Here is a 17,694-nt window from a genome sequence, read left to right as displayed (position 1 = left end):
TTAGTGACCGGTTGTGAAAAATGCCTTCTCTGCGTCTTACTCACGCACGCGCACACACACCGCACTGCTCCCACTAGCAAACAAACAGTCACACGACTTCCATTTTAGATTTTCTCAGACCAATTTAATCTCTCATCCACTGTGTAGCCAGCACCCTCCAGAGATGGATGGTGAGGGAGGGATGGATGGTGCAGGGAGGGCAGGAACGAGTGGGATTGAGTTGAGCTGGGACGATAAATCGAAAACTAGCGACACCGACCATTCCGATCACTTATCGCAGGCATTTTGCTGATATCGTTCACTACGATAAATAGCCTATTCTAGAGAAAGTTGACATTTGAAATGAAATAAGTTTGCTAATATGGATGATTTGTTAACGGGACAATTGATGGCTACAACCATCAAACTACAATAGTAGTAGTAGTAGTTTAAATGATAATTAAAATACATTAACGTTATAAACTTATGGTTCTATTTATCGTTATTGTATCAATTCAGTCAATTTATCGCGATATCGCACAGCTCTATGAATGAGAATGAGTGTGTGAGTGACAGAGCAGGCTTCTGTTGCTATGGCAACATTCAGGTGTTAAAGCAGGTTGAATGCCGAATGGTTCTCTGCTGATGACTGGTGTGTTTGTGTGTGTGTGTGTGTATGTGTGTGTGTGTGTGTGTGTGTACATTTGTTCATTTGTGTGTGTGTGTGTGTGTGTGTGTGTGTGTGTGTGTGTGTGAACATGAGGTCATGTGTATCTATATGAGAGACAGTCTGTGTGTGTGTCCTTGGTCACCTGGTCTATGTGCTGCAGACATAGAGGGTGTGTCATAGTGTTATCCCATCAGACATCGACGGCGGGAATGTAAATAGCAGGAATGTAAATCCACTGTCTACTGACTGTTAGGGAGTACATTTGACTGTGTGTGTGTGTGTGTGTGTGTGTTAGTGAGTTTGTCCCATAGTGCCAGTAAGTGAGTTGTTTTTGTACAGATTCCACCATGGATGTATACAAAATGCTGCCTGTATGCCATAGGCTACAACCACAATAACGGTATGATCTATCATATCCTTTTATCTTAGGGGTGAGGAAGGGAGAGAGGGGGGGGAGAGGGGGGGGGGAGGTATAGTTCAGGGTGTTATGTGTTCTTAGAGAGACTGTTGTCTTCTGGCTGTCTGTCCCTCTATCCTTCTCTCTCTCTCTCTCTCTCTCTCTCTCTCTCTCTCTCTCTCTCTCTCTCTCTCTCCTTTTCTCTCCTTTTCTCTCGACTGATGCACTTTACATGCTCTTGAAAGCGAATACATTGGCAATACTTATATTATCTATACTGACCAAGTCTTAAGCTTCAATATTTCTTCATACGACACACACACGCACACACACACGTAGAGTCAGAAGAATAAGATTATCTGCTGATTACTCAGACATGCTTTTGGTGTTGGCTGTAGAAAGCGCTGATTGTAGAGGCTTCAAAGAGGAATTTCACAATTAACTCACACACACAGAGTTAGCCACTTTAGTTTGGTTGGTAAAGTTCCCCCAACGTTCTCATCTGTGTGTGTGTGTGTGTGTGTGTGTGTGTGTGTGTGTGTGTGTGTGTGTGTGTGTGTGTGTTTCTATGTGGCTACCGGCCCTGTGGTGTGGATGCACGGTAAATCCTGCAGACACACACACACCGAGTTATTATCTGTTAGTTTGGATGTTTTTGCTTCTTGGCGTGTTCTTTTGGTTTTACATCCATGGTTTGATTCTTGTTGTGGTCATGTTTTTCCAACACGCTCATAAGTGAACGTGTGTGTGTGTGTTGCGTGTGTGTGTGTGTGTGTGTGTGTGTTGCTTGTGTGTTTTTATGTGGTGTGCTCACATGGTCATTCCTGCGGACACACACACCCAGGTTCCCTATTGGCCAGTTATCCGTCACCTCCAGTGTGCTCAGGAAATGGTTCAGGAAAGGGTTAAAGAGGAAGGGAAGGAAAAAGCAGTGCAGCGATGACAATGGCCACAGAGGGAGGGAAGGGGGAGGATGGGGGGAGGAGAGGGGGAGACAGGAGGGGAGGGTGTGAACAGAGCCGGCACCATTGACTTCCTCTCTTTCTCCCCTCGACGTACTAGAGAAATCTCTCTCCTCTCTCTCTCATTCTTGCTGACACTCCTAGCTTCAGTCAGTTAATGACTCACAAGACTTACCTCAGAGTCTGGAGCGTCTCTCTCTCTCGTTCTCTCCCTCTTCCCCTCTCGCTTCCCGTTCCCACTCCTACTGAATCAGTAAGTGTGGAAGCAGACATGGAGAAGCTGGAAGTTTTACGGACCAGGTCAGGTAAGGCTGCCTGGGAATGTAGGGATTTCGGAATCGGCGCTTGGAACAACCTAGCACGAGGAGTAGGGTGTTTGTCATTATAAGAAACGCTTAGGAATGTTAGCTTATTTGAAAGCAGCAGCGTGTGTTTCTGTGTGTGAGTGTGTGTGTTGCAGTCAAACTGTGGATCGGAGTTGGAAAGACCCAAAAAGCTGTAAGAAGTCATGTGTTTGCTGTTATATTGGACTTCACCACTAAATGGCATGACATGAGCCTTCTGTCTTCTTATGTGAAATCTAGCACTTCACCTCTCATGCCAAGATGAGAAAAGCTGAAATGTTGGCTGTAAGCTTTATTGTATACATGAGAAACAGTGGCGTGTCGTGAGATCTCCTTTCTTGTACAAGTCATGCAAGGAAAAGGAGTCAGCGTCTCATTGATCGGGAATGAGAGTTACGATGCCAAGATATGAAACACTGCTGGCCCTGAGAATGTGTGTTTGCACAGAGGAGTATCAGTGAGGTAAGGGCAATTCCACAGTGACGGAATTACAGCTTTGACTCAGTTTTTTCCCTTTAAAGTGTATGCCAAACAAAAACAGTTGATTTCAAAGTATAACAATTTCCGCAGAAAAATTTACAAAAACGAATTTAGTGGAATAACAGTGCAGATGCAAATTTTGGTAACGAAATTACGATAAAATCTCCCTCAGGATTTTATGCCACCATGCTTAATAAAACCTAAAAAGTTCAATATCTGCTCCGAGTTAACTTCTCTACGTAACAGCCAGTGGAATCCTGTGGCGCGTTATTCAAATACCTTAGAAATGCTATTACTTCAATTTCTCAAACATATGACTATTTTACACCATTTTAAAGACAAGACTCTCGTTAATCTAACCACACTGTCCGATTTCAAAAAGGCTTTACAACGAAAGCAAAACATTAGATTATGTCAGCAGAGTACCCAGCCAGAAATAATCAGACACCCATTTTTCAAGCTAGCCTCTATGGGCTGTCCCACCTGTGGTGCACTCCATCAACAGCAGGTGCATTTCAAGAGCGGCAAATTTGAATCCAAATAAATGTCAAAATTCAAATTTTTCAAACATACAACTATTTTACACCCTTTGAAAGATAAACATCTCCTTAATCTAACCACGTTTTACGATTTCAAAAAGGTTTTACGGCGAAAGCATAAATTTAGAGTATGTTAGGACAGTACATTTACAAGAGTTGTGTGTAATGTTTTGTCAATTCAAAGACAGGGTCACCAAAACCATAAAACCAGCTAAAATGATGCACTAACCTTTTACAATCTCCATCAGATGACACTCCTAGGACATTATGTTAGACAATGCATGCATTTTTAGTTCTATCAAGTTCATATTTATATCCAAAAACAGCGTTTTACTATGGCATTGATGTTGAGGAAATCGTTTCCCTCCAATAACCGGCAGTCAAGTCAACACCACAAATTAAATAATTAAAATTAGAAAACATTGGTAAAATATTATATTGTCATTTAAAGAATTATAGATTTACATCTCTTGAACGCAATCAACTTGCCAGATTTAAAAATAACCTTACTGGGAAATCACACTTTGCAATAATCTGAGCACTGCGCCCAGAAAAATACGCGTTGCGATACAGACTAGACGTCATGTTGGGGAGATCTAAAATCGAAAATACTATGTAAATAATCCATTACCTTTGATTCTCTTCATCAGATGTCACTTCCAGGTATCACAGGTCCATAACGAATGTAGTTTTGTTCAAAAAAGCTCATCATTTATGTCCAAAAATCTCCGTCTTGTTAGCACATGATCTAAGCCAGCCGGACTTCTCGTCATGAACGAGGGGAAAAAATATATTTACGTTCGTTCAAACATGTCAAACGTTGTATAGCATAAATCATTAGGGCCTTTTTTAACCAGAACATGAATAATATTCAAGGTGGACGAAGGCATACTCTTTTATAACGTATTGGAACGAGGGTACCCAACATGAACTCGGAGGCCAGGTGTCTAATGGGCCATCATCGTTCCATGGCTCTTGTTCGGTCAGATCTCCCTCCAGAAGACTCAAAACACTTTGTAAAGGCTGGTGGCATCTAGTGGAAGCAATAGGAAGTGCCAAAATATTCCTCAGCCCCTGTGGTTTTCAATGGGATAGGTTTAAAGGTAATACAACACATCAGGTATCCACTTCCGGTCAGAAAATGTCTCAGGGTTTTGCCTGCCAAATGAGTTCTGTTATACTCACAGACACCATTCAAACAGTTTTAGAAAATTTAGGGTGTTTTCTATCCATATGTAATAAGTATATGCATATTCTAGTTACTGGGTAGGAGTGGTAACCAGATTAAATCGGGTATGTTTTTTTATCCAGCCGTGTCAATACTGCCCCCTAGCCCTAACAGGCTAGCATATAATGTCACAAAATCCCAGAAGACAGCTAAATGCAGCACTAACCTTTGATGATCTTCATCAGATGACACACCTAGGACATTATGTTATACAATGCATGCATGTTTTGTTCAATCAAGTTCATATTTATATCAAAAACCAGCTTTTTACATTAGCATGTGACGTTCAGAACTAGCATACCCCCCGCAAACTTCCGGTGAATTTACTAAATTACTCACGATAAACGTTCACAAAAAGCATAACAATTATTTTAAGAATTATAGATACAGAACTCCTCTATGCACTCGATATGTCCGATTTTAAAATAGCTTTTCGGTGAAAGCACATTTTGCAATATTCTAAGTAGATAGCCCGGCATCACAGGGCTAGCTATTTAGACACCCAGCAAGTTTAGCACTCACCAAAGTCAGATTTACTATAAGAAAAATGTTATTACCTTTGGTGTTCTTCGTCAGAATGCACTCCCAGGACTTCTACTTCAATAACAAATGTTGGTTTGGTCCCAAATAATCCATTGTTATATCCAAATAGCGGCGTTTTGTTCGTGCGTTCAAGACACTATCCGAAAGGGTAAAGAAGGGTGACGAGCATGGCGCATTTCGTGACAAAACATTTTTAAATATTCCATTACCGTACTTCGAAGCATGTTAACCGCTGTTTAAAATCAATTTTTATGCCATTTTTCTCGTAAAAAAGCGATAATATTCCGACCGGGAACCTGCATTTAGGTAAACAGACGAAAGAAAATAAAGCATGGGGTCGACTCGGGCACGCGCCTAAGCCCATTGTCCTCTGATCGGCCACTTGCCAAAAGCGATAATGTGTTTCAGCCTGGGGCTGCCTCGATATCATTCAGCTTTTTCCCAGGCTCTGAGAGCCTATGGGAGCCGTAGGAAGTGTCACGTTACAGCAAAGATCCTCAGTCTTCAATAAAAAGAGCCAAGATGAACAACAACTTGTCAGACAGGCCACTCCCTGTTCAGAATCCTCTCAGGTTTTTGCCTGCCATATGAGTTCTGTTATACTCACAGACACCATTCAAACAGTTTTAGAAACTTTAGGGTGTTTTCTATCCAAAGCCAATAATTATATGCATATTCTAGTTACTGGGCAGGAGTAGTAACCAGATTAAATCGGGTACGTTTTGTATCCGGCCGTGTCAATACTGCCTCCAGAGCCCTGCATGGGCATACATTTTAAGGCCTATCCATGCCCGTGACATTAAGGCCCTACCGTACCCAGGCCTGATTGCTTCTGCCAAATTTAAAGCCCGGCCCTGCACGAAATCAGAAATAACCTCCTCAGTTAGTAAATCCATTAGCTGCTCCTCTCTCTGTCACTCACTCCCTGCGCGCAGGCAGCTCGATCTGCATGCACTCTGCCCAATGGCGGCTCTTCGTCGATGAGTATCCATAGTAACGGCTCGGCTTGGGCTGCTCTGCTCAATGACAAGACATGAGAGAGCAGTGATCTGTTTTTCGTCACTCTAAACTCCGACAAAACATTATTTCACGAAAATAATAATCTCTCCTGTTTTTATATTTGACGAGGATGAAGCACTTCTGTCAGCATGTTGTGATCTTCGTCAGATATGACTGTACTGTGCAGCAGAGCACAAACAAATGGCTCAGCTTCAAAATGTTAGTGATCAATTTAGTCATACCCAAGACCTACCCGTAACCTAGTTATTTGATGGAAAAAAACAGGGCCTGCCCGGCCCTAACCCAATGTATAGTGTCGGGGCCCGTCGGGCTCGGGTTGGAAAGCAGAGCTCTAAAGTGGATTTACACCCGGTAACAGAATTACGATAACGGAATAACATCATGGGTCCCTGATCTGTACTACACAGAAATTCATCATTATGGATATGAATGTCCTTCTCCTCATGTTTCACACATTTGGACATCATAACGCAGCTCAGCAAAGCACAGTACAGAGCAGTACAATACAATGCAATACAATACAATACAGCAGAGTAGGGTAGAGTTCAGTACACTGGAGTCCAGCACAATACAGTAAAGTATAATTCAGTACAGTACGATATACTGTACTCTACTATATTCTACTTTTCTTTACTGTATTGTATTGTACTGTTCTCTACTGTGCTCTATTCACTGTACTGTACTATTCAAACTGGTGAAACATACATCTATGATAGGTTCAGATTTGGACCGGTCTGTCTGTGGACATTAACATCAAGGCCAGGGTGAACTGACCAAATTTCCACTACTTTTCAACGTCCATGGCTGTCCGGTGTCGGTCGGTGCTCAGTGGGTAAGGATGCTGGTTACAGTAAATGGAAAGAGAGGGGGCTCATGGGTAGGTGTCAGTAGGATCCCGGAGAGGTGACATTAACTGGAGAGTGAGAAAGGCAGAGAGAGCGAGAGAAAATAAAGATAAAAGTTATGAGCTTCCAGTGGAAGGGAGGACAGTACCAGGTGACACAACTGTGTTATGTGACTGTTTTGACCAATTCAGCTGCAGTAATTCCATTACTGATTTTTGGTGACGGAATTACGAGAATAATTCATACGAAAAATATGATATCAGTAATATCACTAAAACTAATTGATAGATCTACTATTACTTGTTACTTCTGTGAGCTTTCCTCATGAGGGAGAGAAATTCGAAAATATCTTAAAGATATGTGGTTTTGCACAAGGCAATACTTAAACAATTTCTCAAACTATATTACCGTAATTTCCGGACTATTAAGCGCACCTGAATATAAGCCGCACCCACTGAATTAAAAAAAAAGTAGTATTTTGAACATAAATAAGCCGCACATGTCTATAAGCCGCAGGTGCCTACCGGTACATTGAAACAAATGAACTTTACACAGGCTTTAACGAAACACTGCTTGTAACAAAAAATTAAAAATTAGTAGTAAGCTTTAGTTGTCTTTTTGCACTGAGTCAATTCCTCACGCTGCTGTTTCCAACGTCTTATCGTCGACTCATTAAGACCAAGCTTCCGTGCAGCAGCTCTATTTCCTTTTCCAACAGCCAGATCAATCGCCTTCAACTTGAAAGCTGCATCATATACATTTCTCCGTGTCTTTGCCATGATGAGGGTGACAAAATGACTACCGTAATCAGAATGATGGGAAGTTTGAGAGCGCTCGATTTAATCTAAACAGTAAACAAAAAAGTTGTTTGACCTTAACCCGTTCGGCAATTTCATTGGTCTAATGAAAGCTTCATGCCGCCAAAAAACTGAGCACGTCACAGAATGTGTTTTTTTGGCGAAAAAAAAATTGAAAGCGGAAAAATCCATTGTTTAAGCCGCGAGGTTTAAAGCTGGGAAAAAAGTTGCGGCTTATAGTCCGGAATTTACGGTAGTTGGCAGGGGTCTTTACGTCAACATGATTGTGTTTTTATGTATTTCTGATACCTTTTCAGACGTTTTCTAGGAGATGTTAAGATCTGTTTTCCATATGTTTATCCAGAAATCAAAGCCTTTACTTATGTCTAATTTTTAAGATAGATACATTTTTCAACCCTTTTCCATGCCTTCATTTCCTCAAAATATAGACTCTTAGCTTTCATTTGACACCCAACTGGATAGGTTCCTATGAACGTCACGTGTTGGTGCTCATGGGTCCTTTTCAATGGAAATGTCCTCTCTCTCTCTCTCAAATTTGTCACATGCGCCGAAATACAACAGGTGAAATGCTTACTTACAAGCCCTTAACTAACAAAAAATATTTTTTTATTAAAGAGCAGCAGTAAAATAACAGTAGCGAGGCTATATTCAAAAGTGACTATGCATAGATAATAAGCAGAGAGTAGCAGCAGGGTAAAATAGGGGGTGGGGGGAGACGATGCAAATAGTCTGGGTAGTCATTTGATTAGCTGAGGTAATTGAGGTAATACGTAGGTAAAGTTCAAGTGACTATGCATAGATAATAAACAGAGTAGCAGCAGCGTAAAATAGGGGGTGGGTGTGGGGGACAATGCAAATAGTCTGGGTAGCAATCTGATTAGCTGTTCAGGAGTCTTATGGCTTGATGATAGAAGCTGTTAAGAAGCCTTTTGGACCTAGACTTTGCGTTCCGGCACTGCTTGCCGTGCGGTAGCAGAGACAACAGTCTATAACTAGAGTGGCTGGAGTCTTTGAACATTTTTAAGGCCTTCCTTTGACACTGCCTGGTATAGAGGTCCTGGATGGCAGGAAGCTTGGCCCCAGTGATATACTGGGCCGTACGCACTACCCTCTGTAGTGCCTTGCGGTTGGAGGCCGAGCAATTGCCATACCAGGCAGTGATGCAACCAGTCAGGATGCTCTCGATGGTGCAGCTGTAAAACTCTTTGAGGATCTGAGGACCCATGCCAAATCTTTTCAGTCTCCTGAGGGGGAACAGGCTTTGTTGTGTCTTGGTGTGTTTGGACCATGATAGTTTGTTGGTGATGTGGACACCAAGGAACTTGAAGCTCTCAACCTGCTCCACTACAGCACCGTTGAGAATGGGGGCGTGCTCGGTCCTCCTTTTCCTGTAGTCCACAATCATCTCCTTTGTCTTGATCACGTTGAGGGAGAGGTTGTTATCCTGGCACCACATGGCCAGGTCTCTAACCTCCTCACTATAGGCTGTCTCATTGTTGTCGGTGATCAGGCCTACCACTGTTGTGTCGTCGGCAAACTTAATGATGGAGTTGGAGTCGTGCCTGGCCATGCATTCATGGGTGAACAGGGAGTACAGGAGGGGCTTGAGCATGCACCCCTGAGGGGCTCCCATAGTCCCAGGGTCCTTAGCTTAGTGATGAGCTTTGAGGGCACTATGGTGTTGAATGCTGAGCTGTAATTAATGAACAGCATTCTCACGTAGGTGTTCCTTTTGTCCAGGTGGCAAACGGCAGTGTGGAGTGCAAAAGAGATTGCATCATCTGTGGATCTGTTGGGGCGGTATGCAAATTGCAGTGGGTCTAGGGTTTCTGGGATAAATGTGTTGTGAGCCATGGCAAGCCTTTCAAAGCAGTTCATGGCTACAGACGTGAGTGCTATGGGTCGGTAGTCATTTAGGCAGGTTACCTTAGTGTTGTTGGGCACAGGGACTATGGTGGTCTGCTCAACATTTTGGTATTACAGACTCAGTCAGGGACAGTCACTCTGTTTTAGTGTTGTTTAACTTCTCTAGGGCCAGTGGGACGATTTCGTCCCACCTACGTAACAGCCAGTGGAATCCCGTGGCGCGTTATTCAAATACCTTAGAAATGCTATTACTTCAATTTCTCAAATATATGACTATTTTACACCATTTTAAAGACAAGACTCTCGTTAATCTAACCACACTGTCCGATTTCAAAAAGGCTTTACAACGAAAGCAAAACATTAGATTATGTCAGCAGAGTACCCAGCCAGAAATAATCAGACACCAATTTTTCAAGCTAGCATATAATGTCACATAAACCCAAATCACAGCTAAATGCAGCACTAACCTTTGATGATCTTCATCAGATGACAATCTTAGGACATTATGTTATACAATACATGCATGTTTTGTTCAGTCAAGTTCATATTTATATCAAAAACCAGCTTTTTACATTAGCATGTGACGTTCAGAACTAGCAAACTTCCGGTGAATTTACTAAATTACTCACGATAAACGTTCACAAAAAACATAACAATTATTTAAAGAATTATAGATACAGAACTCCTCTATGCACTCGCTATGTCCGATTTTAAAATAGCTTTTCGGTGAAAGCACATTTTGCAATATTCTAAGTAGATAGCCCGGCATCACAGGGCTAGCTATTTAGACACCCAGCAAGTTTAGCCCTCACCAAAGTCAGATTTACTATAAGAAAAATGTTATTACCTTTGCTGTTCTTCGTCAGAATGCACTCCCAGGACTTCTACTTCAATAACAAATGTTGGTTTGGTTAAAAATAATCCATAGTTATATCCAAATAGCGGCGTTTTGTTCGTGCGTTCAAGACACTATCCGAAAGGGTAAAGAAGGGTGACGCGCCCGATGCGTTTCGTGACAAAAAATGTCTAAATATTCCATTACCGTACTTCGAAGCATGTCAACCGCTGTTTAAAATCAATTTTTATGCCATTTTTCTCGTTAAAAAAAGCAATAATATTCCGACCGGGAAATCGTGTTTTAGTACAAAGAGAGAGAAAATAAAAACATGGTGTCTGATAGACCATTTACCAAAGGCGCTAATGTTTTTCAGCCAGGGGCTGGAATTACATCATTCAGCTTTTTCCCGGGTTCTGAGAGCCTATGGGAGCCGTAGGAAGTGTCACGTTACAGCAAAGATCCTAAGTTTTCAATAAACAGAGCCAAGAAGCCCAAGGAATGGTCAGAGAGGGCACTTCCTGTACAGAATCTTCTCAGGTTTTTGCCTGCCATATGAGTTCTGTTATACTCACAGACACCATTCAAACAGTTTTAGAAACTTTAGGGTGTTTTCTATCCAAAGCCAATAATTATATGCATATTCTAGTTTCTGGGCAGTAGTAATAACCAGATTAAATCGGGTACGTTTTTTATCCGGCCGTGTAAATACTGCCCCCTAGCCCTAACAGGTTAACTAGTATGGGCTATGTGGGACGCTAGCGTCCCACCCGCGGTACAGCCAGTGAAATAGCAGGGCGGCAAATTCAAAACAACAAAAATCTCATAATTAAAATTTCTCAAACATACAAGTATTATACACCATTTTGAAAATAAGATTCTCCTTAATCTAACCACAGTGTCCGATTTCAAAAAGGCTTTACGGCGAAAGCAAAACATTTGATTATGTTATGACATCACCTTGACAAGAAAAACCACACAGCCATTTTCCAAGCAAGGAGAGGCGTCACAAAAACCAGAAATACAGCTAAAATGAATCACTAACCTTTGATGATCTTCATCAGATGACACTCCCAGGACTCAATGTTACAAAATACATGTATGTTTTGTTCGATAAAGTTCTTATTTATATCCATAAACCCCATTTTACATTGGCGCGTGATGTTCACGCACATCAATTTACAAAAATACTCATCATAAACGTTGATAAACTTTACAACAGTTATTGAAAGAATTATAGATATACTACTTCTTAATGCAACCGCTGTGTCAGATTTTAAAATTGCTTTTCGGCGAAAGCACATTGTTCAATATTCTGAGTACAGAGCTCAGCCATCAAGTTACCCGCCAAGTTCTGGAGTCAACTAAACTCAGAATTAGTATTATAAATCTTCCCTTACCTTTGCTGATCTTCATCGGAATGCACTCCCAGGACTCCCACTTCCACAAGAAATGTTATTTTTGTTCCAAATACTTCATATTTATGTCCAAATACCTCCGTTTTGTTCGCGCGTTCAGGTCACTAATCCAAAGGCATAACGCGAGAGCGCAGAACCAGAGACGAAAAGTCAAATAGTTCCATTATCGTTCATAGAAACATGTCAAATGATGTTTACAATCAATCGTTGGGATCTTTTTAACATAAAATGTCGATAATATTCCAACCGGACAGTAGCGTATTCATTACAGAGGAAAAAGAAGGAGAGGCGCGCCAATGTGCCCGCGCAGTAAACAACTCACTGGTCCCAGGCAATCCACTGATAGACTGAGCTCCTATTCTCTGCCCAGTAACAGTAGACGGATGAAACAAGTTTCTAAAGGCTGTTGACAGCCAATGGAAGCCTTAGGAAGTGCAAAATGACCCCACAGACACTGTAGTTTGAATAGGGATTAGATAGAACTACAAGTCACTTCCTGGTTGGATTTTTTTCTCAGGTTTTGCCTGCCATATGAGTTCTGTTATACTCATATCGTTCAAACAGTTTTAGAAACTTCAGACTGTTTTCTATCCAAATCTACTAATAATATGCATATCCTACGTTCTGAGCCCGAGTAGTAGGCAGTTTAATTTGGGCACGTCATTCATCCGAATTTCCGAATACTGCCCCCGTCACTAAAAAGTTAACCCTTCTGTAAGACCATTACACTGTTGTACTTAAAAAGGCCAGAGGTGTTGTGGCATATGGCCAATATTCATTCCACAAATGTTGTTTTTCTTAGGCGGGAAAGTTAATATGTTATTGTTTTCAAGGTTGAAAGTTCTGGAGTGAGTAAACACTCTGCCATTCTGACAGATGGTCTTGTGATGTTTCTACCATAAAGCTGTATCTCTATGTATCTCTATGGTTCCTACTGAGCTAGGTCCTGTTGCTACAGTATGAATGTCAAGTCCCCGAGCGGATACCTCACAGTCACATGTTAATGGTGTGTGTGTGTGTGTGTGTGTGTGTGTGTGTGTGTGTGTGTGTGTGTGTGTGTGTGTGTGTGGAGAGAGAGAGAATCCTACTGAAGGGCTTTCTGGGTGATGAGGGAATATACACTATTTGAATGTAGTTCAGATCTTTCACCTTGACCCCTGAACTCTAGGAATCCTTACATACACGTGTTGAGGTGACCGAGTTTGACTGGGGTCACTGCCTCTGTGTGTTTTGAGAGAGGAAACACACACACACACACACTCAAACACTGTTTAGGCCCTTGGACGAGTAACAGTATTCCAACAGTACATTAGAACATTCCATTAGACCCCAGCCAATCATTATAATAACTCGAACTATACTATAGAACCACATACCACAGGCTCAGCTTTCACCATGTCACACTGCACTGAAGACAATGTGCCAGGAGTAGGACTAATGTGGCTTAAACACGCGCGCGCACACACACACACACACACACACACACACACACACACACACACACACACACACTCTCTTTCCACGTCTTTCTGTCCTTCTTGGTAATTATCTATAAAAATGAATGGGATAGAAATGAAAGCTCATAGAATTTTTATGCAAACGAGTTTCTAAATGCAGCCTCATCACGCTCCTTAGCCTGACAGATATGACACTGAAGAAAGGATGGATGAGAGAGACCGAAGGAGAGAGACAGAGTTAAAGAGCCAATAGTAGGGATAGAGGAAGAGATTATGGAGGAGAGGAGGCTCGATGAGGGTTAAAGCAGGGGACAAGGAGAGGAGGATGGAGAAGAGTGCTTAGGAGGAGAGGTGTGTCTATTTCTGAATTGAGTTAGTGTGTAAACGATGGCTCTGACCTCCATGTGACACTCTCCCAGTGGTATCCCTATGTTTTGGCTCTGTCAGTCTGTGTGTGTGTGTCTGTGCTTGAGTGTGTGGTACCAGATCTTCTTTCTGTGGTCCCTCATGGCTGCCTCTGCCCCACCCTCTCTCGCTCTCCCGCTCCTCCTTTTCTTCTTTCTTTCTCCCTGTCTCCTCTCTCTCCACCCTTCCTCCCTCCTCTCACTCCATCTACCCCATCTACTCTTTCCTCTAATCATTCGGTATCTTCTCATTTCCTTTAACTGTCTCTCTCTCTCCTCCCTTTCTTTCCTCCCTCCTATCCTCCCCCTCCTTCTCACTTTCCATCTACCCCCTCCTCTAGTAATTCTGTATCTTTAAATTTTTTCTCCACAATTTTGTGCGATCCAATTACGATCTTGTCTCATCGCTGCAATTCCCCAACGGGCTCGGAAGAGGCAAAGGTCAAGTCCTCCGAAACATGACCCGCCAAACTGCACTTCTTAACCTGGAAGCCAGCCACACTAATGTTTTGGAGGAAACACCATTCAACTGACGACGAAATCAGCCTGCAGGCGCCCGTCCCGCCACAAGGTGTTGCTAGAGCGCAATGAGCCACCCGGCCAAACCCTCCCTTAACCTGGACGACGCTGGGCCAATTGTGCGCCGCCCTATGGGACTCCCGGTCACGGCCGGTTGTGACAGCCTGTAATCGAACCCGGGTCTGTAGTGATGCCTGTAGTACCTTAGACCGCTGTGCCATTCAGGAGTCAGTTCTGTATCTTCTAATTTCCATTATTAACTGTATTCTCTCTCTCTCTCTCCCTCTCCCTCCCTCCCTCCCCCCGCTCTTCTCTAATCATTTAGTATCTTATAATTTCCGTTATTAACTGTATTGTCTCCAGGCTGTTGTCTGTAGAGAACAGTTTATCCCATCATGTCCTGTGTCTGAGCTGCGGTTTATATTAGGTGGGTGTGAGAGTGTGTGTCTCAACCCTGGCCTCCCTTTGTGTAGTTCAAGTGTGTGTCTTATCTATTTGACTTGGGTGTGGATGAGGATACTGGACTGCTCTCACTTTTGTCTGCGACTAGCTTGGAGCATAGATCTCGAATTTATAGAACATTGTTCAGTCCCAAGATTATTCAGTTAAAACAGAATTTCAGAATGTCATTCAAATTTACAATGTTTTTCAACGTTTGCAATGGTTCTCCATGTGATACCTAACCAACAAGCACCTTTTTGTGATAGAAATTCCAGATGAAATTAAGGTTGGTGTGTGAGTTCTATATATTGTATATCTACATCTGAGGTTTATTAGTCTTGTCTGGTCAGGAACTGGGCAGGAACTGGATGGAGAACTGCTTCCTGTCAACCTCCCGCCGATACAATGGGCTCTGGAAGTAGTGTGTGTGTGTGTGTGTGTGTGTGTGTGTGTGTTTGATGTGACTATACAAAGTTGCTGGGTCCATTTAGACTTAACTTTTAAGCTTCAATGACAGAAAAGCTGCTCAGTTTAGTCTTATCATCTCCCCTAGTAATAGGGGAACAAATCTTCTCTTAACTTTGACACTTCCACTCACAGCAAAATAGAGTCTTAAGTACTAACTGTTCTTTGGCTCGTGTGTGACTGGTCTCCCTGGGGCCATACTTGCGAACATTAGAAACAGTTTAAGTTCAAGGTTAAGTTTTAGCGTCAGCCTATTAAAATCGTCGACGTGGTATCACGTGATAGAATGCTACACTGTAGCTGGTTCCATCAGATAACATGTCACCAGGTTCCAGTGATTATTTCCCGTAACAACCTCCTCATCGGCCTATCAAAGATCTTAAACTTGATGTGATAGAACACTTTTCCATGAGTGCGTTCTTAATAGAAGTCAAATGGCATGATCTGCTATTCAACGTTATTAAAACACGAAGGTTCCTGGTATTTTTCGCCGTTTGCGGTAAGTTCGAATTCCACGTGAGGTATAGTTATTTCCTTTGAAATATGTAGAATTACATTTATTGTGATGGTGTGTTGAAAAGGGAATTGCAGACAAAACCTTCTAAATGAAGATGACAAATATATTTAATGAGGAGCTTCTTGAAGTTGCTCTTGCAGACCTACACATAGGCTACTGCTACAGGAGTGTAGCGTTAGTGATGCCGGAGCGACTCTCAGAAGGGTGCTCATTTAATGAAGTTTAGATCAAAGCAGAATCAATGTCTCGCAAGATCACTTAATGATGAATTAGTATTCTACACTGATCAAAAAATATAAACGCAACATGTAAAGTGTTGGTCCCATGTTTCGTCAGCTGAAATAAAAAATCCCCAAAATGTCCCATAAGCACAAAAAGCTTATTTCTCTCAAATGTTGTGCACAAATTTGTTTACATCCCTGTTATTGAGGATTATTTCTGTCTGTAATAAAGCCCTTTTGTGGAGAAAAAAAATCATTATGATTGGCTGGGCCTGGCTCGCCAGTGGGTTGGCCTGGCTGCCAAGTGGGTGGGCCTATGCCTTCCAAGGCCCACCCATGGCTGCAGCCCTGCCTACTCATGTGAAATCCATAGATTAGGGCCTAATGAATTTATTTAAATTGACTGATTTCCTTATATGAACTGTAACTCAGTAAATTCTTTGAAATTGTGGCATGTTGCGTTTATATAATAGCATATAACATTACTGTTAGACCAAAAACACCACTTAATTTCTTAGGTAGGCTACACTTACATGTACAGTACAATGTTTTATAAACATTATTATAATCATATACTTTGTCACATATGCCATATTTGATTCAAGCATCAAGGACTAGTAGTGAAATGTTTTTTCCAGGGCCGACAACTGACCCCAAACAGCCCCAAACAAGTAACCCCAAACAGATATCCCAAACAGGTGCCCCAAAGGACCCCAAACAACCCCAAACAGGTACCCCAAAGTAACATCAAACAGATATCCCAAACGACCCCAAACGGGTGCCCCAAATGACCCCAAACAGGTACCCCAAAAGACCCCAAACAACCCCAAACAGGTACCCCAAAGTAACATCAAACAGATATCCCAAACAACCCCAAATGGGTGCCCCAAATGACCCCAAACAGGTACCCTAAACAACCCCAAACAGGTAGTGAGAAAAGGACAGAGAAAAATAGATAGCGATAGAGGGAGAAAGAGAACAGAATAGAGAGAGGGAGAGAGACAGAGTGAGCGAGAGAGGGGGAAGGAGAGAGCAAAAGATAAGGAGAGATGGAGATAGTCAGAGAAGTCATGTTGATGCTAACCATTATTAAAAATGTTAATGTTCTCACAGTCGTTCAAAGGTCAATGTGGTCAATCTGTCATGACGTAAGCCTACAGGCATTGTGTTGTCTAAGGAACTCGTTTTGTTTGGCTACAGTTCTCTGCTCAGACTGTCAGCACCTTTTGCAGTAACTAGTCATGACATTAATCTGATGTCAACTGTAAAACATTCTAATTGAAAATGCTCTTTTAGCATACATGGCATGTACATCACTTAAAATGTTACTCTGTACGTAACACCACACCACACTGGGACTGCCTCCCAAATGGCACCCTATTCCCTACAAAGTGTACTTTTGATCAGGGCCCATAGGCAAAAGTGGTGCACTAGGAAGGGAATAGGGTGCTATTTGGGGACTCGGTCTGTGATTTCCAGTTCTGAGACGACACACTCCCTGTTGTTTCATGTCCCATCAGGAAGAACATCCTCAATGGGAGATGTTAATGCCTTAGAACTGTTGTCTTCTTATTTGTGTGTGTGTGTGTGTGTGTGTGTGTGTGTGTGTGGTTATAATTCCTCTGCGTGTTGCCCTAGTCCCCAGCTGCGTTACTGTGATACATTTAGTAACTAACTCCTCTCTGACTCACATCGCAATGGCTACGTCCCAAATGGCACCCTCTTC

The 17,694-nt window shown here is 42.2% G+C and overlaps 1 protein-coding gene across 3 annotated transcripts in view; it reads left to right on the top strand.

Moving 5' to 3' along the window:
• Positions 1-17,694, top strand: part of LOC106609059 (NHS-like 2) — a 149,252-nt gene that overhangs the window by 82,240 nt on the left and 49,318 nt on the right. Inside the window, exon 1 of one of the 3 annotated variants that reach the window (XM_014207430.2) lies at positions 2,110-2,313. The exons of the other annotated variants lie outside the window; for them this stretch is intronic. Within the exon in view, the coding sequence (XP_014062905.1) occupies positions 2,166-2,313 (148 nt within the window). The 5' untranslated portion in view covers positions 2,110-2,165. Of the gene's footprint in view, positions 1-2,109; positions 2,314-17,694 lie in introns of those variants that run through there. 3 annotated transcript variants of the gene reach the window in all.

The sequence above is a fragment of the Salmo salar genome, chromosome ssa07 (genome assembly GCF_905237065.1).
Source record: "Salmo salar chromosome ssa07, Ssal_v3.1, whole genome shotgun sequence".
NCBI classification, from domain to species: Eukaryota; Metazoa; Chordata; class Actinopteri; order Salmoniformes; family Salmonidae; genus Salmo; species Salmo salar.
This window is presented reverse-complemented; position numbering and strand designations above follow the sequence as displayed.